The 24,043-nt window shown below is 38.5% G+C and overlaps 1 protein-coding gene across 1 annotated transcript in view; it reads right to left on the reverse strand.

Moving 5' to 3' along the window:
* Positions 1–973: 973 nt before the first annotated feature.
* The window catches only part of NAMPT (nicotinamide phosphoribosyltransferase), a 31,159-nt gene continuing 8,089 nt past the window's right edge, over positions 974–24,043 (reverse strand). The window contains exons 2-11 of the mRNA XM_082075657.1: positions 18,182–18,338; positions 16,784–16,887; positions 15,073–15,201; positions 14,418–14,576; positions 13,933–14,069; positions 11,675–11,900; positions 10,314–10,433; positions 5,186–5,326; positions 4,895–5,029; positions 974–3,059 (exon numbers count right to left, since the gene is read on the reverse strand). Coding sequence (XP_081931783.1) covers positions 2,946–3,059; positions 4,895–5,029; positions 5,186–5,326; positions 10,314–10,433; positions 11,675–11,900; positions 13,933–14,069; positions 14,418–14,576; positions 15,073–15,201; positions 16,784–16,887; positions 18,182–18,338 — 1,422 coding nt within the window. The 3' untranslated portion in view covers positions 974–2,945. The remainder of the gene's footprint in view (positions 3,060–4,894; positions 5,030–5,185; positions 5,327–10,313; positions 10,434–11,674; positions 11,901–13,932; positions 14,070–14,417; positions 14,577–15,072; positions 15,202–16,783; positions 16,888–18,181; positions 18,339–24,043) is intronic.

A 24,043-nucleotide genomic window follows, 5' to 3' on the forward strand; every position in this document is an offset into this window, starting at 1 on the left:
GAGCGAGCGAGCCAAGTGCCCAGCTCTCCTGCAGGGGACTGCAGGGACAGCACAGCTCCAGCCTGTGCTTGGCCACAACGAGCACAGGAATGGAATCTGATGCCCAACATCGCAACTTTAACACACAGTCAAGTGGCTATTATTTTCACTGCCAGAACTAAACTTTATTTCCATGTGTATTACATACTGGTATTTGATGCCAAGTACATTAAAATTACTTTAACAGAGGATTTAAGTGAGGAATATTTATTCTTCACTAAACAGGTTAAGAAGGAATGTAAAAACCTATAAGAAAAAACTGCTTAAGCTTTGTTTCTATTTTGGCAAACCAAACAGTCAAGTCCTCTTCTGTTCTCTCCTCAGACCTTTCGAAGTACCAAAAAGGCATCTTTTCAGAATCATGCAGGTCAAGAAAAAAAAAAAAAAAGTCTTATAAAATCCATTTCTTACGCTTAATATGGTTACAAATAAGAGCATTAACACAAAACTCCCGATTTCTATTTTTAAATACAAATACTGTATTATATTATGAAATGGGGATAATTAAAATATATCAATGACTACAAATCTAGTAATTTAAAGCAAACTTAAACATGCTGTTTGCTTTCATGTGGAAGAATTAGGATATTGTACGGTTCAAGCACTGTAAGTAATTTCCACCAACTCCTTGATGCCCCAAATGTCAAACCGCCAAACACAGAGAGAAGTATTCAGGTCTGAATAGCACCAGGTGTTTTTATTCCCACCCCCCCGCCCCCTTTTAAAGATATTAACATTTAATAAAATGAATGACATGACGGTTTTCTGACGGTGACATGCACAAGTAGACAATTTGCTTCAAGAGTCCAACTATAAGCTAAAAGTTTTAGACAATACTGAACACCTACTAATGTATTTCATGGTACACAAGAAAACAGTGCTTCCACAGTATATCCTCAGTTCTCAAGTACAAAAATATCAGTTATGGGTAGTCAATAGTTATCAAAATTTTTATTGGTACAGAATGAAAGCAGCATTTACTTTGTTTTTAAACCATACATCACAAAATTCCCTAGTACACATGTGGAGGAGTGAAATAGGCTCTGTACTATTTACCTGCTACTGATCCTAGGTCCAGATTTAAAATCTTTCCTGGCCAAATACAAACAATATCATTAATAGCAAAGGGAAGGCAGTTCCTCAGTGTGAAAGGTCAGCATTTAGAGTCTTACTAAAGCACTATTTTTGAAACAATACATCACTTAAATGTACATACACTACAAGTGGAAAACAAGTTTTTATTAACAATAACTATTGAGACTGGGCATAGATGTCTTAACCACAAACCCTGGAAATATTATGGGTACTTTGATGTGGCCCTTTTTGGCGAGAGAGTAAGAACAATGAAGTATGGCTTTTCAATCTTCCTTTAAAAGCATGTTTTATAAAATTTTGTAGGCTTACATTATCTTAGAGGACTCCTAACATTTTTCTGTGACATCATTTACTAGTTAGAAGCATTAATTACAGCCGTATATTAAGCCATTGGCTGATAGTTGATCACCAGCATAACACAGGAGCCATCTACTTTTGCTGTTGGTTTTTAAGTCAGGGAGGTCCTTTTCTAGCGAGTGCCATCCTACAGTACTATCAAACATTTCAGAGGTTACTACATAGCTTCTCAAATAAAATCCTCAACAGTTTTGTTTTCCAGCAGATATTCAAATCAAACATATGCAGAGAGCAAATACAATCAAGTGCAGACAGTTCAAAAGTATCTCTCAAACGTATTGTCCTACAGTTGCCCTCTACAAAATAAAAGCCTCTCCTCACCCCAATAAAGAGGGCAGGAAGGGGAAACAGGTCTGCCATTCATGGAGGAGTTTGGCTAGCATAAAGTTTTATTAAAGTTGTTAACAAAAATAGTTAAACATTTTTACAATTCAACATCCAGTCTGACAAAAGGCAAATCAATGAAAAAAATACAAAAAAGTAAAAAAGTGCACTACCCAGTCCAGTATTTTGCTTCAAAGTCATGTCACTTACAGTATATGAAAAATAAACCCAGAAGTGTAATTACTTTAAAATACACCGCTTCCATATTTCAGTATTTTACACATATATTCTATAGTGGAAGAGGAGATCTCTTAAAAACTTTACTCTTAAAATATTGAGGTGCATATGCCAAGTGAGATAGACTTGGCAAGTTAAGTTGCAGTAGAGAATCCTTAAAATTTGGCATTTCATTCACATACCTTACTGTGCCAGCAAGGTCTGTAGTACCTAAACCTTCTAGTAAGAACAGTAACTTCCTTTAATGCAGATGTACTAATACAGACAGCTACAAGAAACAGTGAGGTCAGCAATTCTATGAGATCTTAAGGAGATACGAGTCCTGATTTAGTCATCAAATGGTACAATGTCACAACAAACTTTAAGGCCGTGTTTTATTTGCTGATTAATGGACAAAAGGCAATGGAATCCCCCCCACCGAGTATTTTCTTGAAAGTCTGTGCTCATAAAAATCATGAAAAGTTGGAAAGACTTAATTATTGAAACTTTAAATATATTTTACACAATCTCGTTTGTACAAAAATACAAGTTAAATATAAACATAAAGCAATTATGATAATTTTATGTAAATCCATTTTGTGATATTCTGTTATATATAAAAAAGTTTCTCAGCTCTGTCTCATTTGTGAAAAGATCAATACCAGATTGAATCACTACTGGCAAAGGGCCCTAAAAAGCACACTTTAGCATTAAATATGTTTTACAATGTAAGTACCATTTCCTGATTTCATCTTCTCTAAAGACTGGCAAAAGATAGGGCAGTATGTCCATAAACCAACAAATAATTTGGCTACAATGTCATAAAACACAAACACACAAATCTGTACAAGAAACCCAGTAGCTATGCAGTACGTATTTGTTACACACACACATACATAGACATGGAATGAAACTTAGTGAGACGCCACTTCTAGTTCACTGTTCTTCAGCCTGGCATTTTGTCTGACTTCATCAAACGAGTATGACTTTGTTACTTTTCCATTCTTAAATACTGTATGAAGGAGATCCTGCAAGAAACACCAGTGCTTTAGCAAGAGTGATTTCGCAAACAAGCAAACAACATCGGTTACACAAACTCAGAGGTGAGCACCTGAATCAAGCCTGGCAAGACTCAGGCTTTAGACTGCCAAGACACTAAATCTTTACAGCCTCATCCAACAGCTTTCACCAATGGTTAGATAAAAGAAAGGATTTAGGCCACCCTGTGCACAGACAGGAGCTTTGTGCTGAGTAGTCCCCAAAGTCAGATGTCCACACGTGGCAAAAGCCAAACACACACACGCTAAACATACCTCACTAGAGCAGCTAGTAAGAAAGGCAACACTCAATCAATTAAATATAACTCAGTTCCAGAGGTTTAAATGAAATCTTTATTTCCTCTAGAGCAGGGGCGTCACTCATTTTCACCGGGGGCCACATCAGCCTCGCGGTCGCCTTCAAGGGCCAAATGTAATTTTAGGACTGTACAAATGTAGGAGCAGTTACATTGATACAGACCTAAAATTACATTTGGCCCCTTGAAGGCGACCGCGAGGCTGATGTGGCCCCCGGTGAGAATGTTTGATGCCCCTGCTCTAGAGCAACTATGAAAAACAGATTCTCATAGTCCCCTTGCACATATATTTTGTAAAACAGTGTATCAGGAAGTGCTTGCAAACAGCACAGTGGAAGAGCAATAAGCACAGCTTTGTATAGAAAAGTTAGCACAAAAGCAATGTTGAGCAGTCGCTATGTTCCACGACCTATCGCAAGGACCTGTGGGGTTTAGGGAAACAGACCCACAAAAAAAGAACATTTCCTTGTCATTTCCCAGGGAGCTCCAGAATCTGTACCACACAAATAACCCTCTGTAGTATCCCAGGACAGAAAACATCTTAATGAATCATTTCACCTGTCAATAATGAAGTAACTACTAATATATCTCACCTAATTTCAGAGCCAAAGTCTTGTGATTTGTTTAGAAGACATTTCTTACCATTAGGCCCTTTCCCTTTCTACATATATATATATATATATGAATGTTCATTCACAAACATATATACATGCATGTGTATATATAACTTTGAAAATATTTTTTCTTAGATCTTTGCATACAGAGCACAATAGCTACGGTGCATATAACTCTTTTCTGTCTTGAAATTTCTCAGAGAGATCTGTTTTATGCTTACTGTTACAGAAGACAGTGTGCCTAGTAGCACCCCTCTGCCTCATAGCACAGAAATGTGCTTCTCTATACCAGAAAACTCAAGAAACATGCAGTTAAATATTTCATTGCTGGCACGCTGAGATTGGCATAAAGTTTGTGTTTATTTTATTGAAGTAGCATTTCATTCTGCAATTGTAAACAATTAACAGGGAAACTGAATTCCTGGCGTAAATTTACATCTTTGCAAATTGGACAACTACTCCACATACAAAGCACTAACACCTGAAGGAACTATTTATAAATCTCAATGGGGAAATACATTTTAGTTACATCTGTCCCTCTCCCACCTCCAACTCAGGTCACTACTCAAATTGCACAATATAGCCCACACAAAACTATTTGGGTAGCATATTTTGGGCCACATTTAGGCATTAATTTTGGGAAAAAGCAGCGATGGTCTCTTGTTTCTGAAGACAAAGGAAAGAGAAAGATCTCTAATTGTAAAGCCTAAACATTTTACTGGCATTCTAAGATGCTGCTGTTACTGAGTTTGGCACTGGGGACACTTCTGAGGAGATAAAATGGGAGTTGAACTAAAATATAATAAAAAATAAATCCTGAAATTAAGTTATAACCTGCTTTTTCTGAGTCTATTTTTGCACGAAGAATGATGTATTACGTTTTGAAAATTCATACCTGTCCATACTCTTCAAGATCTCCCTTGCCTTCCTCAAGTGTCACAAATTCCCCAGCCGGTGTCCTGTGCAACGACAGTCTGCCTTTCTTTGACCTTTTGTTTGGATCGGCAACTGGGTCCTTGAAGACATTTACCTAAAATGAAGAGAGTATTTTTCCAAAAGGAAAGGGCTTTGTGGGTCTTATGTATCTAATTCAGATGGTGGTAATCTAACAGGAAATGTCAAACAGGTTTTCAAGCAGGGAGGCCTCTATTGAAAACATAATGGGAGACATAGTCCAAAGACGTACCCCGAGACCGTTGGTCACCACGTAACTACATTTGAAGGAACAGTTTAAGAGATCTCTAGTTAGTTTCTGCAACAAAGCTCCACCAGATCCAAAAGCAATATTCTCGATACTCCACTTATTCTTCTTCATTCCCTCCACAATCTAATAAGAAAAAGAAAATTATGACAGAACATACTTTTAGGCCATGCCATTTTTCCACAAAAATATTACACTACTTAAACGAGATGCTTTTACAGACAATTAAACCAACTAACATTCAGTTTCCAGGAGTTATATGTAACAATTCTGGCATGCTGTTTGCATTTCTATTTGTGATTCCAGCATGGCATAACTATTTTGCTGTAAAACCATTATCATGCCAGCAAGTATACTTCCCAAACTAGGGTAGCACAGTGATGCAATGCCCAGACAATCAGAGCTCTAAAGAAAACAAAAGACTTCATGGGAATATTTCAGAGCCTTCTCAGAATTATTGGAAGACCTCAAAGCATAGCATATAACCTGAAACAAAGCCGTCATCTTGCTTATCAACACTCCAGAAAGTTGTTAGCCACTTTCACCCATGACTTGTTCTCTTGAAAATCACATTGACTACAAACAGATTGTCCATTTCAAAGATGGGAAATGGAAGTTGATAAAGCTGCTCAGAAGTTTCACTTTGCCACCTTCTCAGGCAGGTGCAGATCAATGTGAACTGCACTGCTTACAACAGCCAAGTTAAAACTTAACAAATCATTTCACCCCACTCTCACTCTACCCAGCCACATATGACATCCTCTAGCCTGGAGGAATGGGTGCTGCTTTAGTCATGCTCATAAAAGGCCAAGATTTTTTTCCCCTGCCCTGCTACCCTTAAGACAGCCTGAAATGATGGTTATAGCCCCAAAAAGAGTGTGTTTGAACTCCTATCTCCTAACCATTTTACTAATAAAAGTGGGTGAGAAAACTTCCAAATGGGTGAAATAGCAAAATCCCATCCAGCCAGAAAAAAGGAAGGTGAGAAGCAGAATGGAAGGACATAATCTATGGGAAGAGTGCAGTTTCAAAACCCAACATTGTCAGAAATCTGGTAATCTTTTGTGCAGTCTCAGACTCCTGCATCTAAAAGAAATGCCTGAGTAACACTGAACAGGACTGTTTCAGGAGCTACTGATGACAAACCACTTTTTAAGGGACAGCTAGGGCAAAATTTAAGTTTCATAAGAAAAAAAAAAAAGAAGATAAAAAGAGGCAATTCCAACTTCAGACAGTGGCAAAGGGGTAGCTAATGTAAACAGAAGAGCACACTAGTATTTGGTTTATTCATTCAGTCACATGCAGACTGTCTCTTCACAGATACTCTGGAAGAGCCACAACCTGTTGAGGGTATGCTCTGAACACCTTCCCACTACATTTGTAGTAGGGATTTCCCCAGCAGAGATCTCATCAATGAGCTTCTGTCATTTTAATGGTACCAGCTTACTCCACCTTATCCAAGAGGCCACGTGAAATGACTCTCAGGCCCTTCCACCATGACTTTCACTTAAGGGAACCCTTTGGAAGCTTCGTATCCTGAACAAATACGCTCGCCCCCCCCCCAACTCCTCAATATGTGACAGTGGATTTTAGCAGCAGTCATCATATTCTTTCAGATGGTGACCACACACAAAAGGAATCTGTTATTTTCAGGTGATTAGTTTCTCCTGGAAGCAGTTAAAAGGGGTGTCCAGAAGGAAAAAGGATTGAAATGAATGAAATTCTCCATTAAGCATCTCAGAAGTAACTGAAGATAACAAAAGCAGGGTAAGAAAAAGGATTTTGTATGCCCTATTTGTAAGCATAAGGTCCAATAGCAGCGTAAGAAACCAGACTTGACTGGGCCTGGACATGGACTCTCCTTACCTCACTGTCTTTTAAAAAGGCAAATGTAGGTACACTCCACCTGGGCTCTGATTAAGTTCTGTCCAGACACTGACCAAGCCTGAAGCCATGTGAACCGCTGGCCAAGCCTGAGCCAATGTATTCTACTCCTTTCACTATCAAGTTTTATAGATCTGGTCTGATATCAAACTCCCCTCAACATGCCTGCAAGACATAGCACAAACTGCCCGGTATAAACAACATCCTACCAAAGCATATGATACTTAAGACTCCATGTTCACTGGTACTTGTAGGGTAACAGATGCTACTACAAGCACAGCACAGCTGGGCCATGGCCGCTTCACCTTCTTGCCTGGGTGAGAAGAAACGTGAACCCCTTCCTGCTCTCATTTACAGACGGTTTGTTCATCTTGTGCCACAGACACAACTCCTCGCTTACCCTGGGTGAAGAACTGGCTTCCACCTTTCTACTCTTTCCCAAGGGATTTCCTTACTCAGACTGATCTTTGGCTGATAAGGGGTGGAAGGGAAATGGAGACTAAGCTGAAAGGCACCTCTGACCCTGCCAGTGACCTGCGGCACAGACCCAGATAGCAGCTTCCTTCCTTATGGGGAAGAGATGGTGAACAGCAGCAGAAGTAGGGAAGAAGAAAAGGGGGATATCCCAAACCAATGAGGTCTCCTCCAAAGGAAAGCAATACAGAAGAATTTCTTATCTCACACTTTCCAACCTATACAGGGAGAACAGTTCAGGTGTCAAGATTTTGACCAGCGTCCTCTGACCATTATGAGCATGATTAATATATCAACGGTGACTCCAGATTAGAGGATTTTTCTCTGTATAATAATTTAAAGACATCTGGAAATTGAATGTTCAAAGAAAATCCTTTGAAAGTGTAGTATATTGTGGAATTAGCAGATTGGAATGATTTTAATAAGTGAAAATGCTAGAAGAAAGTCAGAAAAGGTTCCTTACCTGTTCTACCAGCATCCCCTATTAAAACAAAGAATTTTAAAATCCAGTTTATACTCTGAGTTGTTTTCTATATTGTTGTTTCAGCTAGTTTGGATTGTTACGCAAGACTGATAGGTCATTACTCATTCTAGATTTTCCTATTGTACCCATTACGTTTCACCTGATCCATAACAATAAATCATGCCTAGAACCTAAGACTAGTATGAAATAATCAGAATAATCACTTGCATGTGCTTTACGAGAGAAAGGGAAAAAAGACAACCACAATAATACATTTATATTTTTTCATGTAAACAACTTCTTGAAAGGGATGAATCACGGTCTTTTTGTTCCAACATAACTTGCTGCTGTCAAATAAAAAGTGTCTTTTTCGTTCCTTCCTGCTTCTTCCAGCTCAAAACAACAGTTCATTTCCTCTTCTGTATTGCATTTGTGAGTACTGGCCCCTTTTTGGGCCAATTTAATCCACTAAACCAGAAAACTGATCACTTTTGGCTCAGTTAGTTTGTTGTTATATGTGTGGGCTAAATCAGTTTAACGACCAGCGGTTCAGTGACCAAAGCTTCCATGAAGTGCACAGCAAGATTAGAGAGTCAGGAGAAGATGAGAAGGCGGTGACCAGGCAGCAGTGAGATACATCTGTTCCGTACGCCTTGTGGAACTGGATTTTCCTCATAATCAGTTACAGTTTGATGAAGAAAATATGTAAACAGGCAGATGACCTGAACAAAGAATTGCTCCTTCTCCCTCTTATCCTCTCCCATTAGCTGTTGAAATTATTTTCCCACTCTATGTAGATCTTGGAGAGCAATGCATTTTTTCATCTAATGCAAATGCTTTAAATACTAATTTTAATATTTTTATTAGAATCAATGCTATATAAGCATCCTTAAATTTTGCCCAGTATAAGTTACAGAAAGCAACCTTTGAGTTTCTACAAGAAAGAATTATTTGTCCAGTTTCTTTTTTGTCATGACTCCTGAAAATTTCAACAACATACTTCACTTAACACAAGCATCTGTCCTGTTAAACAGTTGTTGAGAAGAAGCAGTAGTTTATTAAAAAAAAGTCTCACCCTCTAGTATCTTGTGGTAAGACTTTCTTTCCAACTATTAACCTCTCATGCTTATGTTCTGTTAAGCACATTAACACAGTTGTATATTCTCAAAAAGCCACATTGGAAAAAAAAATTGCTTTAAAACTATTGGAAGAGAAACAAAACTGTAGTGTGTAACAACCTCAACACTAACTGCTCTCTAAGGATCTGAGTGACAAATTTGAGTTCTGTGGCTGAGGTTCACATTATGTGCCCATGTTGAATACACAGATAGTTTCAGACTCTAAAACAAGCTTGGATGTCTATCTTACTCCTAATTTTGAGAAGCAGCAAAAGTCAGATTTGTTAAAAAGTATCCAAGGATGTGTCAATCTAGAAAGCTAAGACAAGTGTCAATAAAATCAAGTAAAATTAATCTTAAATTTATCCAGCTTATTTCTGGTTTTGAACTCTAACACAGCTGAGGATGAATGATCCAGGACAAATCTGATGAAGTCAAGTCCTCCTCCTTTTACACGCCCCTCGACATCTGTAATTACTGCAGTCTGTACCTTTGCAACCACATTATATTACCTAGTATCTCCATCTTGTCAGAGTTGTGAATTTATAAGTAGTTTCAAGCACGCAACATCTACTAAATAACCAATTTTTGTCTTAACGAAATTTTACTTTTGACTCAGACTACAGAATAACCTGCTATACATATTTTCTGGGCTTTCAACAATCCTTATTCTGCTGGTTGTCAAATCAAACTCACAAACCTTACCCTCGTTTCTAAAAAGTCTCCTTCAAGACTACACCTTCAATATGAGCGTAAGCACACTTCAGATGATATATAATTAATGAGCTGAGCCAGTTAATTACTACTATGGCTATAGCACAGCAATCACACAGTGTGCCTCAGACATCAATGAAAGGACCAAACACTGACAGATTTTGATCTGAATGAGACTTGACAAGCAGGATGAAAGCAAACAAAAGGAGAGGCAGTGGGAGGAGAAGGGTTACAACAGGGGGATTAGGAAATGCCTTTTAGTTTTTTAATGCATCTTAATAATTCCCTGTGGAGTTGTAATGAATTTGCTTTACGCATTAGGATATCGCTGCCAGTGTCTGGAATGAAGGGCAGGGTGGGGTCAGCAGTCTCTGCTGCAACATGGGACTAGTTATAGCAGAGTCCAGATTAAATATCAACATTGCCAGTGTCACCCTGACACGTGAACAGGATCTCCTACCTCTTGCAATGTGTTGATATCCACACCATCCCCTTGAATAACTCTGAGATAGGGTGGCAGCAGCTTGTAGCCTTTTGAGTTCTCTGTAATGGGAAACTTCTTCCCTAAGATCTCCAAGACCTATTGAAAAGAAGAGGGAGTCAGTTCAGAATAAAAATAAAAACCTGCTATTCCAATAAACACAATTTCCACATTTGAGTCATGCTCTGAAAAATAATATTTTGTACATATACCCATATGTCCTGCTCTAAATCTCTCCACGCAAGCCCACAAACAAAAAGCGTGCCAGCCTCTGTAGTGGAAACCATTAGACTAAAGCAGTCACAGATCATATGGCCTTTGTGAACTTGTACCCGAGAGGTAACCAGAACCATGCTTCCTTCCTTTCTATCTTTGGTTGCTGTGAGTTTTTGCTATGAAATGTGTCAACCGAGGATTCTGCTCTTCTTTTGACCTCCCTTAGATGGTGGATAAGGCTTTCAGTTTTCTGCAGTTTTGTTAGCAACCAATAAACAAAATGCAACACTTCAGTCAGGAGTTTTTCTTATCAGCTCTGATAAAGATTATTTAAAGTTCCTATTTGTGGTATGTCACTCATCCCAAAGGAAAAAAAGAAACAACACAACAAACCAAAAACAAAGCAACAAACAAAACAATAACAACAGAAACCCCACAGTGTTAAAGCTGTACAGATCTAATTTGAAGGAGTACCAACATAACTAAAATCTCCCTTACGTTCTTATTAAAACAGTGTGGACAGCTACTCAAATTCAAAGGTATGAACAGCTTTTTTGATAGAACTGCAACAATCACTGTGCTCTCTAAAGAGCTGTAAGGCCAGAAGCATTTTTCAACTTGGAGGCTGTATGCCACTGACTTACAGGCAAAAGGGAGAGGAGTGCTGAACTTGTATTTGTAGCGTAGAACAGTGAATTACATTAATACAGGACACCAGGATACCTAACCTTGGTGGTAAGAAGTCTTATTGGCCTGGTATTTATGAATGCTCAGGTTGTTTCCCATTTTATTTGTTATTAAGTAATGAAAGACCTCTCTTTATAGAATCATTCCAGTATCATTAGACCAGGAAAACTGGTAAGTGTTGTAAAAGCTTCAAGAATGGTATGAGAAAATGGCTTTGAAAAAAAATTAAAGCATTCAGACTGCAAAAGATTTTTCCATATCTATATTGAGATGAGGTAAAAGTTTACATTTTTACAGGTCCAAATCATCCAACATCAAATATATGCTATGCATACCAAGTTAGAGCATTATGTCTCCTACATTCATTAGCCTGTCATTACAAAACAAACAGTTGCCCTTCCCAATCTTGTATACAAATGACTTCAAGAAAAGATTACCTTTAAAACAGTGTCAAGGGGATTCCCAGAGTCTGGTCTAATAATAAGCGGTGCTTCTGGACTTCGGGCTTCAATTATCTGCCTTAGGTCATCACCCCATATTTTTTCACAAGCATTGTAAATGTCATAGCTGTCACTAACCACAGATACAGGCACTGAAGAAAACTGCGTCACTATGTGTTCAAAAGCATCCTTTTCATGATCTTTCCCCCAAGCTGTTATGGTACTGTAAAGTCAAATGAAAAATGCACATTAGAGCAGCATTTACATGTTAAATCACACATTCTGTATTTCCTACCAGTAACAGTTCAAGATAACAGTAGGCGATATGATTACAAGACAGCATAAACTATGTGCTTTTCTGCTCTGTGTTGCATGGATACTAAACATACTATATGTTAAATAAATAGCACCCTGGATTCACTTTTGGCAACTCAGGCAAACACTTGACACATGAAACTTCTTTCACATGTAAATGTGACTTCATTTATTTATTTGACATTTGTGAGAGAGTTTCTCTTTTAAATCTGGTATTCAAGCCATTAGGGAACTACAGACACAAGAACAGAACATCTGCTCTGACAACTCCAGACTACAAAATGGCAAGTAGAGAACTAGTAGCGTATGTTAGAAAAATCTTAGAAGAAAACACAATTTCTTTTTTTAATAGTGATTTAAAACCATTATGCTCACTCACACAAACATTCTTCTAGAGGAACCTCAGGGCATTAACCTTGGTGCAAGGGTACAGGCAAGCACATAAAACAGTTGCTGAGAGGTAATAAGTTATTGAATGCCAGCTGACCTGCAGTAGCTGTTCTATATACAGCTGTCACAGAGCAGCTGACATAACTGACTTTAACTTGGGTGTGAACACCTAAAATGCTCTCATGCAAGGCACAGGTGTACAGGAAGAACCAGTGGGCATTGAATTTTTACCATAAAATGCTAGCATCAGCTTCTGTGTGGACAAGCCCCAGATCATGGTAGTGAAGAATCAAAACAAAATTTGTTTCAGACAGGTTGGGGCAGTCAGAGGAACAAACCTGATGGCGTGCCAAAGGCAAGCATCACACTCACCACCTCACATGGGAGGTTGTGGAATGGTAACGCAATTCTGGAAAAAAATCAGGTCTCCTGTAGAGACCCTTTTTGTGTATTAACTTGGAAATGGTGACAGCAGTCTCCATTTGGCAATGCCAATTTTAACCAGGGCAGTTTCAGCTGTCTGCTCCCATACCACCACTTCAATATGCTGTGCAGAAGATTCCTGTTCTGACTCTGTGTTTGCTTTCATTACAAAGAATTTTATAGTTGCTTGGGCCACCATTTTTGGAGTTAACTGTAGTATTAAGCTAAGCGAAGATGTTTCAGATAATTTGTCACTTCTACTGATCAAGCAGGAGTTCTAGAACAGCACTATAGCAATGGTCTAGAAAGTTACCTGGCATAGTGTTCCTTAAAGATGATCACTACCTTATGAGGGCAATTCATGTAAGCTGTCTTCCAGTCCTAAGTGAAAATATTCACTATTTAAAGGACTAGATTTTGTATTTGATATGAAGAAACCAACACCCTCTTCCTTTATATTCTGCTCATTTCAGTATGTAGACATGCAAGTGAAATACAAGGATTTGCATTCACTCCTGGCCTTGTACAAGGTTTGGATATTAAAAGAAAAAAAAAAAAAAAAAAAGAGAACGCTTCATTTCAAACGTCTGCTTGAGATCAGTTCCTTACGCTCAAAAACTCATTCACAATTTGTAGTGAGACATCAAAGATTTACCATTGGCTGAATTAGTTATGATGATGGGAAGCTTTAGAGCAACTGCCTCTTCCGGAAGGAGAACATGATCTGAGAGAGTCCAGAATTGCAACTTACATGGTTTTCATTCTATGATTTTATATTTAAAACAAAATTTAAATTTCATTATGTGAATCCTCAATACCCATTTTAACCTGTAAGCCTTCAAGCCCAGTCTAAAAAGAATCACCCAAAATTTACTGAGACACTGACAAGAAGGTCATAGTTAAAAATGTTTAAAACACATCTACAGTTAACAACAACCATGCCACTGTTGTGCCCCTAGAACACACAGAAGCTCCAGTACTGAACTTCAGTCTCCACAGCTGGATCAGTCATGGCTAATACTATATGACATAAATGAAACAGCTTAATATTTCTGGATACAAAGATGAATAAGAAAAAAATTACTTTGTGTTATTTTTAAAAAGGCTTTAATAGTCCAGTATCTTACCTGTGTTCAGCAGCTGGAACAGAATATCCTGGAACCGGATCTTTTGTACCATAGTACTTTTTAATTAATGCAATTCCTGCTACAGTGTCTGTTCCTTTGAAGTTCACCAAATGAGCTGAAGCTCCTATTCCTGCAGTCTGAAAAATACGCCAGCTTCCAGTTGTCACGTCAACTACAGGAGCCTAAACCCAGTCTCCGCCTAGCACTAGTTTGTAACAGAACTCTGACTCAGTTCCTGCTTCACCCAAACCCTCTTCATGCATTAACACAGGAAAGACAGTTTCCATACAGAAAAAAAGCTCTCCCAGTCTAGTGCTCACAATTCAGACACACACCCACCCCCCATCTCAGATCCCCCCTCCACAATAAGTCCAAACACAGTGCTCTGTGCATTCACAATTTCACTGCTGTTAACAGATACATGTGACAATCCTTTATGGTTAAGAACAATTAGACTTCTCAAATTATTAGACAAGTAGTATTACCTCTTGTGAAGAAACTCCTCTGTAGCCAAAGTCATGCAGTTTATATTCCAGTCCTTCTAAGCTGCCAGAAGTCTCTAGCAAATATTTGGCCAAAATCTTTTTCTGCTCTCTCGAGTTTGTAGCCACTGTGATTGGATACCATGACTGCACAAGGATAGTCTAAAACAAAACCCATCACATTATTAGGTGTATATTTGCTTAGGACTTAAAATCCCCACTTAGCATTTAATCAGGCACAAAAAGATCTATTTGTTTTCAGCATTCATTCAGAAAGCACTTATGCCTCCAAACGTTTGCTTTAGGGCTACGGTAATTAGCCTTTATAATGCCTCTATAAGGTAGGCCAGGTATCAACCATTTCAGGAGTTATTGCTCCCAAGCTACAAGCGCACAATTCCACCCCCACTCCCTTCCTTGTGGATAAAAGTACTGTTGTGAATTTCATGTAAAATTATTACAATCTCCTGCCAACTAGGGGGACAAGGCCTATGTAAGAACACTAAAAAAATAATCCAGGCTTACTTTGAGCAGAAAATGAAAGCTACTGGAGATTCCCCCTAAACTAGTGACGGATTCAGACTTTAAGTGCATTAATTTTTACTCAGAAAAAAAACCAACCAAACAAACCAAAACAGGTTAACTTTCTGAAACTGACCTCAATCCAATTAGTGAGCCAGTAGCACTCTGGATCTGTGTTTTCTACTGTGAAAAGGACATTTCCTCTGGGAATTACAGACCCCTCAGGAACAGCCTTTATTTCTATAGGAAGATGGCCATCATATTTCTGTACAAGAAACAGCAAAGATTAAGGCCTACATATTTTTTATTTGATCAAGCTTTCTTCTTCTTCATTTCTTTCATTCTAGAAACAATTTTGTTTGCACACCCACCATCCCAAATAAATTTTAAAAACACCACAATTATCAAAACTGGAGGAAAATCCTGTAACCTAAAAAATAAATAGTCTCTTTATCAAACCAAATGATGGTTATCTGTTGTGCTCCTTGTGCAAACCGCGTCAGGAAGGTTTAAATATTCTATACACATACATAAGTTCTACCCACAGAACAAGAAATATTTGCTGCTCAGTTTTCTTCAGTGCTTTTACATGAAGTTAAAAAAAGAAGTGGAAGTCATATTTGTTTACATATATGCACAATTTTAGCGAGAAAATCTGACAAAGGAATAAGCAATGCAAACAGGGTATACAGGAAGGCTTCTTTTGACTAAACCAAAGGCACCCATTGACACAGAATCAGTTAAACCTCATTAAAACTCAGTATGGACAGACATGCAGCATTAAAAGTGTATTAATTCACTTTAGCCAGAGAGGGATCAAGATTACTTTAAATACAGGTGAGAGCAGTACACAATGTATAATGAACCTTAAACACAAATATGGATTGAATTCACATCTGTAGTTATTTCAAATGGATGCAAGTCCTCTACAAAACTCCCTCTTAGAAGACAGTGGTTTTATTTACTTTGCTGCCATTCGCAACATTTAGTTGAAATTCACTTTTACCTTGCACACCTTATAGTCCACCCTAGTTGCGAGACGACATCCAGATATATTCAGACAAATGCCACCATAAAATACGTATGTTCAGGGTATCCAGGGAAAAATAAATGCAAATAACTAAAAATTGTGTTTTCAAATGCCAAAAATATCCATTCAGTAGAAACCACAATGAAACTTAGCATTTGATTAATCTGCAGAGATTAGAACAGCTCTGAAGAATGCTATTATAATAGTCTGAATCTGCTGCTTTTACAGAGATGTTTACAATTACCTGAAGACTGACACCTTTTTAAACAAAACGGAAAGATGATAACTGTGGGAAGACTTAATTTGGAGGGATTTGTGTGTCAGAAGTGCTCACGCCTTATATTTCAAAATAAAGTTCAACTTAAGTATCTCTGAAAAATTTAGGAAACAATTGAACAAAACATGGATTTTCTGGAACTATTTATACATGCGGTAAGTTGTAATGCTTTCTATATTAGAATAAAAATGGTTATGATTAGTTACAGAAAGCAACGTAAATGACTGAAGTAACTACTAAGCACTATATTACATATATAGAGATTTGCCAACAAGCCCCCACTTATACTAGCTGGCTGACAGCAGCCATAAATCCTTATTACCTGCAAAGCCATATTTAGCATCTGAAAGGATGAAAATTACTTTTCTCTAAGGAATTATAATTATATGATTATTCTTTGACAGCTGCTGCTCTCTGTACACTAAACATAAAAAGCTAAATTTATCCAGTCTTTACTATTGTGGTTGACTACTGTATTTATTCTACAGTTGATTCATAAATCCTTCATGATGATCTCATCTTATTTTCACAATTTTTTACCTCCAGAATATAGTTCCATCCCTTTTCGTTGAAGACATCATCTTGAAAATGCTCCCTATATACTTCTTTGGCTTCCTTGATTTTCTCTTTGGTCACCACTTTACCTGTGTTTTCAGAAACAGATGAAAGTTTAGAATATTGTGATATTCATCAATTTATAAAATAAATAACAAAAAGGTTCAGACTCAGAAAAGTTACTTTGCCTCTGACAAAGACACGGAGAACACATCAAACAGTATACTAGCTATGCTAAAACCAAGTTTTACTTTCATTTATTACATAGATTAAGATGCTTAAGAAACCAACAGGATAAAACAAACTTGTGGTTTTCAGGTGACTCAGAAACAATTTGAGATTATTACTCTTTTATGACAGTCAATAACCTGCCAAGGGTTTTAGCAGCAGAGCTTTTCCCAGAGGAGTGTGATGACTCTGCAAGTTGACACATGCAACAAGACACAACCCCACTGGCACAAGGGTCGAGCTGTGCTGCTCCAGGGACAGTCCCTGTGGAGAGGATTTACAACCAGTCTCTGACTAACCACTGCTGCAATAGGAACTGACAAACTAACCACATTATTGGAATAAGCATTGCTACTGCTTCAGGACCAGTCATCTACTGGAATCATTAGAGAACAATCCTCAGCTAAAGAGAAACAAGACTATTGAGCATTTTGGTTATAGTGGAATTCCAATCTTTGGCAGAATTGGCAGAGATACGCATGAATTCTGGATGGAGACAAAGATACGTAAGCCACATAACCGAAGTTTTCCTTCTAAAGCTTGGCAGAAGGCAACTTGCATTCAGGTCAGAACAGGTGATATTTGCACATAATGCAAAAAAGACCCCAAACAAAATCTTGAACAGCACCAAGGACTTTTCAGATGTTACTCTTAAAATTGTCGACACTGAAAATGCTTTCACACGTAGCTGCCATATTCAGCAACTTAAGCTGAGTGGCAACTGAAATTTAAGAGAAATTAAAACCATTATTAATTCAAACAGTAAATAAACCAGCAAATACAAACTGAAGTTTATATTCAAAATGCAAAATATATTTTTTGCCCTCAAATCTTCTTGTGATTCTACGCACAGTCTTGCTGTTTCCATTCATTTCAACTTAACCCACTCAAGTTGGGATATCAACCCCTCTTCATTTTTAATAAAACCACTGGCATAAATAAACACAGAAGAGAGGTGGCTGAATTAAGAAGACAATAGCATTTTATGAGGGTGGATATCTCATTTTCAGCATCACATAAACAAGATCCTATGCATGTCACTACCTACACTGTACCACAGTAACCTGGAATTGTTTCAACTACAAGACTCCAGGCTTGAGAAAAATTATGATATCTATTTATAGGTAAAATTTTACTGGAATTTGAAACAGTTACCTTTTAAGTATTTATTCAGAATGTACTGCAAACCATAAAAAACAGTTTCTTCGTATTTCACTTTCCTTAATTTGGAATTTTCAGTCTTCTTTTCACGACATTCAAAGTAGGAATACACTTTGCTTGTATTAGGTGGATATTGCTTGTAGTGTGTAACCTACATTAAGAAAAACTACAGTAAGAGTTCAAAACATCACTACAAAGCACAAGAGAAACCATATCTTCATGTTAAAGCTTAGAGTAACTCCCAACTCCTCTGCATTATTATTATTATTTACCCATTCACATTCTACCCAGTGAGTATTTAGGGGATTTCCCCTAAGTTCAAAAGACTTGTTTTCCCTGTCTTATTATTTGCTTCTGTGTCAAGCCTTTCCTGCTAGAGTGATCTTCATGGTCAGCTCTTCCACTCCCCAATGACTTTGATTAACTGGGAAAGACACTGGTTAGGATTTCAGGAGTCCTACCGAGCATCAACATGCAGGGTCAGTTTTCATTCTCCCACACTTTGGCCAACCTTATGCAACAATTGATATAAATTGCCAATATTTTTTTTTCCCCCGATCCCTCTGGCAGCAGAGCGCAGGCCATAGTTTGCTCTCAGGTGGAAGGGTACCCAATGCACCTGGAACTGTCTGCCCCGGGGTGGAAACACAGCCCCACCATTTGCTGCAGACTGATCCAGACTGAGCTGGAACAAGGTGAAATTCCCAAACACCTGCAGTATATTGACGACATTGTTGTGTGGGGCAACACAGCAGAGGAAGCGTTTGAGAAGTGAAGAAGAATCCAGGTTCTTTCAAAAGCTGGTTTTACTACAAACCAAAGTCAAGGGACCTGCACAGGAAATCCAGTTATTGGGAATAAAACGGCAAGATGGGCATCATCATATCCTAATGGATGCTATCAATAAAATAACACCTATGTCTCCACTAACTAACAAAAAAGAAATACAAACTTTCTTAGGTGTTGTGGGTCTTCAGAGAATGCATATTCTAGGTTACAATTCAGTTGTAAGCCCTCTCTATGGAGTGACCCAGAAGGAGGACTTTGAATGGGGCCCTGAGCAACAACAAGCCTTTGAACAAATTAAACAGAAGACAGTTCGTGCAGTAGCACTTGCGCCAGTCTGGGCAGGACAAGATGTGAAAAATGTGCTCTACACCTCAGCCAGGGATAATGGTCCCACCTGGGGCCTCTGGCAGAAAGCACCTGGAGAGACTTGAGGTCAACCCTGGGCATTTGGAGCCGGGGACAGAGAGGATCTAAGGCCCGATACACTCCAACTGAAGAAATACTAGCAGCAACTGAAGAAGAAATATTAGCAGCATGTGAATGAATTCAAGCGGCTTCAGAAGTGGCACCGAAGCACAGCTTCTCCTGGCAGCCTGCCCGCCAGTGCTGGGCTGGGTGTTCAATGGCAGGGTTCACGCAGCTGAGACTACATGGAGTTGAGGCAGACTCCCTGATAATGCAACAGGCTCAAACAGGAAACCCCAATCGCCCAGGAATTCTGGAATGGTCTTGGACTGAGCAGAGGGCTGAAACTTTGGATTGTCACCAGAAGAGATGGCTTGCACTGAAGAGGCCCCTCTGTATAATTAATTACTGGAAAACAAAAAGAAATGTGCCCTCTTTGCAGATGGATCCTGTCATACTGTGGGAAAACATCAAAAGGGGAAAGCTGCTGTGTGGAGTCCTACACAACAAGTTGCAGAAACTGCTGAAGGACAAGGTGAATTGAGTCAGTTTGCAGAGGTGAAAGCCATCCAATTGACTTTAGATATTGCTGAATGAGAAAAAATGGACAGTACTTAGAATCACAGAATCATTTCAGTTGGAAGAGTCCCTTAAGATTATGGAGTCCAACCATAACCTAAATCTAGCACCAAAACACATCCCTAAGATGCTCATCTATACATTGTTTAAACACTTCCAGGGATGGTGACTCCACCACTTCCCTGGACAGCCTGTTCCAATGCCTGACAACCCTTTCACTGAAGAAATTTTTCCTAATATCCAATCTGAACCTCTCCTGGCACAACCTGAGGCCATCTCCTATCTCAGTATATCTCTATACTGACTCCTGCACGGTGACAAATGCCCTGTGAGGGTTGTTACAGCAATGAAAGTGGAACAACTGGCAGCACAGAGGTAAACTCATCAGGGATGCTAAATTATGGCAAGAACATGCTTGTGTTATAAAAGTACATCACGTAGATGCTCACATACCCAAGATTCGTGCCACTGAAGAACAGAAACAAGGAGCAGATGGACCAGGCTGCTAGATTTGAAGTGCTTACACAGGGTCAAAGATTTTCTGCTTCTCACATCACCCACCAGCGAGTGGGCTGGGGGTGCAAAAGGAGCTGGAAGGGGACACCGCTGGGACAGCTGACCCCAGCGACCACAGGGATACTCCACACCATACTATATGATGCTCAGCAGTAAATCTAAGGAGGAGGTTGGGTGTGAGGCTGCTGCTTAAGGACTGGCTGGGCATCAGTCAGTTGGTGATGAGCAACTGTTTTCATTTGCATCATTTGTCTTCCTTGGGTTTTATTTCTCTCTCTTTGTTATTTGTTTCTCATTATAATTTATTATTATAATTATTTTATTTCAATTGTTAACCTGTTCTTATCTCAACCCAAGAGTTTTCTCACTTTTACCCTTCTAGCTCTCCTCCCCCCACCCTGCTGGGAGAGGAGTAAGTGAGCGGCTGCGTGGTGCTCAGTCACCAGTTGGGGTTAAACCACAACAACAAACAACAGCCTTTACCCAAGCGTCCCATTCACCGTAAACAGAGTAGGTTTCCCAAGCCCAGATTACGTTGAAGCCATCTTACAAACCTGTTGCTGTTGGTGATGCTTTTAAAATCTACCTGAGGATTGTACCTCCCCTCAAAGTTTGCTAGACAGACTTTTTCCCAATGTTTGAAAAAGTTCATTTTCAGCATGAAGGAAGCATGAAAAGTTGCAGTCTGAAAGTGTATATTACATGGAAACTGGTTATATGAACATATAATGTTATGCTCAGTTCAACCATAACAGCTTTTTTAAGCTAGTGATAGTAAATCTAGCCAGAAATTTGCTTTGAGTAATGTATCACTTAAAACAAGTACACTTGAAACATTAACAACTTAAACCTGCAAAATTGTTATCCCCTGATACGTCAAAAACCAAACTCCATGCAAAATCCATAATTCCGTATTAAACAAAAAGAATATACAATGACATAAAATTCACACTGTCAGTGTTTAAAGTACAGAACACATAGATCAGCTTAAGGCACTCCCAAAGGCAAAGCTATGAAAAGTTTTCTTAAGTTATGAGGAAAAGAACAGTCCATGAACAAGTCTATACGTTCCATAAGGGAAAACTTTTCCAACGGCAGAATAAAGCACCATCACACAACAGAACAAAACTCTAAAGGGTGTGAAAGTCGTGTCTGAATTCTTCTCAAAACCTCAGATTTATAGGTTAGAGCATGAGTTCATTATAGGTTTCTAGCTGCTACTTCTTACTCCAAATCAACTTAAAAAAATTTATTTCTAATACTACAAGGAAGTGGAAATGGGATAGTTTTGCCTCTTCTTCCTTATTGTCCTGAGTTTTGAATGTGTCCTGGGCACTTTCAAAGTAAAATATTTGAAGGTTTCCTTTACCTGTGTTGTTAAAACTGTATATTAAATGATCTTAAAAACACCGTTTTCTTTTTAAAAACACCGTTTTCTTTTTAGTCTCAAATGCCATATATATTTAGTCTTTCTCCCAGCTTGGGCAATGAACTAGACCTCTCAACTGAATTTTTCAGTTCTCCTATACCAGCACAATTCTGTTGTGGTTGTGTTTCCAATGCTGCAAGGAAACATTCATTTAATGAAAAGGTCAGTTTTCAGATCTTTCCAATATCTTTACTTCCATGAAGTTTTAAAGGCAAATCAAATAAAATCCAAGCTTGTCCTTTAAAGTTTTCTGCCTTTACTGCAAACAAAGCACAGCAACACAAGCATTTAATGGAACACAAACCTATTCTGTTCCAATCCCACAGCCACTGAAAAGCAGAATGCTTAAGAGTAGCAATGTTAGACCCAAAGACAAAACCTGGCTTTTAGATTTAGTTCTAGCTATTAAGAAATGTCTCTCTGCACAAATTATAGCGTGTCCTTTTCCAGTTCTACATGGAAATTCAAAAAAACCCCAAGTAAATCACACTGCCAGCTCACAGAAAACTCTCTTCAGGATATCACCACATTTAAAGGAAGAAAAAACAACAAAAGAACACACCACCAAACAACAAACAAACCAGAACACTTCCTTGCCAAGCTCTCCCCTGCTCCTTACCATGGAACAGTCAAAAATATGCTATTTGACGTTTTTCTAACTAATAGGAACACACACACAACCCCCTTACAAAAAAATTGTATTAAATGAACTCGAAGGAAAAAAAAAAAAGCATGTAGTGAATAATTAGAAGATTCATTTACTTTAAGGCACAGCAAGCAGAAACTCCTTGCTTCAGTCACCTGTCATCACTTAAGTTACAGCAACTGTATGAAAAAGTTTATTCTTTTTTACAACTTAGACAACTTTAAGTTTGTGCTTCTTCTTGGTTTGATTTTATCATCTGGGAAATCTGTTTAACTATTTCCATTCTTCATTCTATTGTCATGCTACAGCTTCATGATTTCAGAATAGGCGCTCAACTCAGAGCCCCCCAGCTTAAAATGTACCCAGCAGATGTCCCAGGAAGCCCAAACCAGTGTCTGAATTCCTTATGACAAGCTCTAGAGCAGAACAATGTAATGCTGCTGTTCTATCCACAACAGTTCAAACACAACAAAGAAAACTTGCATCCACACAAGACTGCCTACTCAGGTTTATTTAAAAAAAGCAAAGCTTAATTATCCAGCCTACTAACTACAGGCAGGTTGCTGAAGTCAACACCCACATTATAATGCAAGTTTGTGTGATCTCCGGCTACCATCTTTAGGATGATTTTTCGCTTTTGCAGTTCAAAGACATCTCCTGCAGCTAAATGCTTCTCTCTATCAAATGGGTGACAGGCCCAAAATTAGCCCAAGGTGTACAGTGCACAACTGAGCTGGTGCCACCTTTTACCACAGTATTTAAATACAGGCTTTTTTTAGGGACTTCCCATTGTAGCTCTGCTTTGAAGCACGATCACAAAACACAGTGCTCTGGCTGCAAATCAGAACTTGAGGGCTGAAATCAGGCTGGAATGCTAACAGCCAGATTTATCCTTTATGTACCATACCTGGGGAAACAGCTCCTCCAGACTACCTTGCTGGCAGTTTCAACCTAAAAAAACCCACTCAAGTTTCTCAAACATTAAATCATAGGTTCAGCTGATTTTTCTGATGCTAGATTATATCTCAGCCTGAAAATATATACCGACTAGTGTACAGAAAACCATTCATTCTAGCTATTCAAACCAAACCAAACATTTTGGATCTAATAGAAACATCAATTTATCAATAAAATTGTTTCAAGTATTTGAAAGAAATAATGAGCTAATTATACATCAGTTATATGTGTAAGACACATTAGAATCTATTAGAATCTATTTGAAGAGTGAAAAATACACATCCCTGGCAATTAAGATATTTACACCTAAGCAATATTTACATCTGTAATTTCACAATGTTATTAGTTTTATCTACAAAGCTGAAACACCCTTTGGCTGGCCCCAAGGCTCCTCACAGACTACTCAGTATTCCAAGATACAACCACAGCCTTAAAGTGCCGCTTTCCAACTGCTGATTACTCCAGGCATGCTGTACAGGTACGTGAGATGCCGAGCACAAGACCTACATCCCTTGTTCACTTATCTGGCTATCTG

The sequence above is a fragment of the Streptopelia decaocto genome (genome assembly GCF_964273445.1).
Source record: "Streptopelia decaocto genome assembly, chromosome: 1".
Taxonomy (NCBI): Eukaryota; Metazoa; Chordata; class Aves; order Columbiformes; family Columbidae; genus Streptopelia; species Streptopelia decaocto.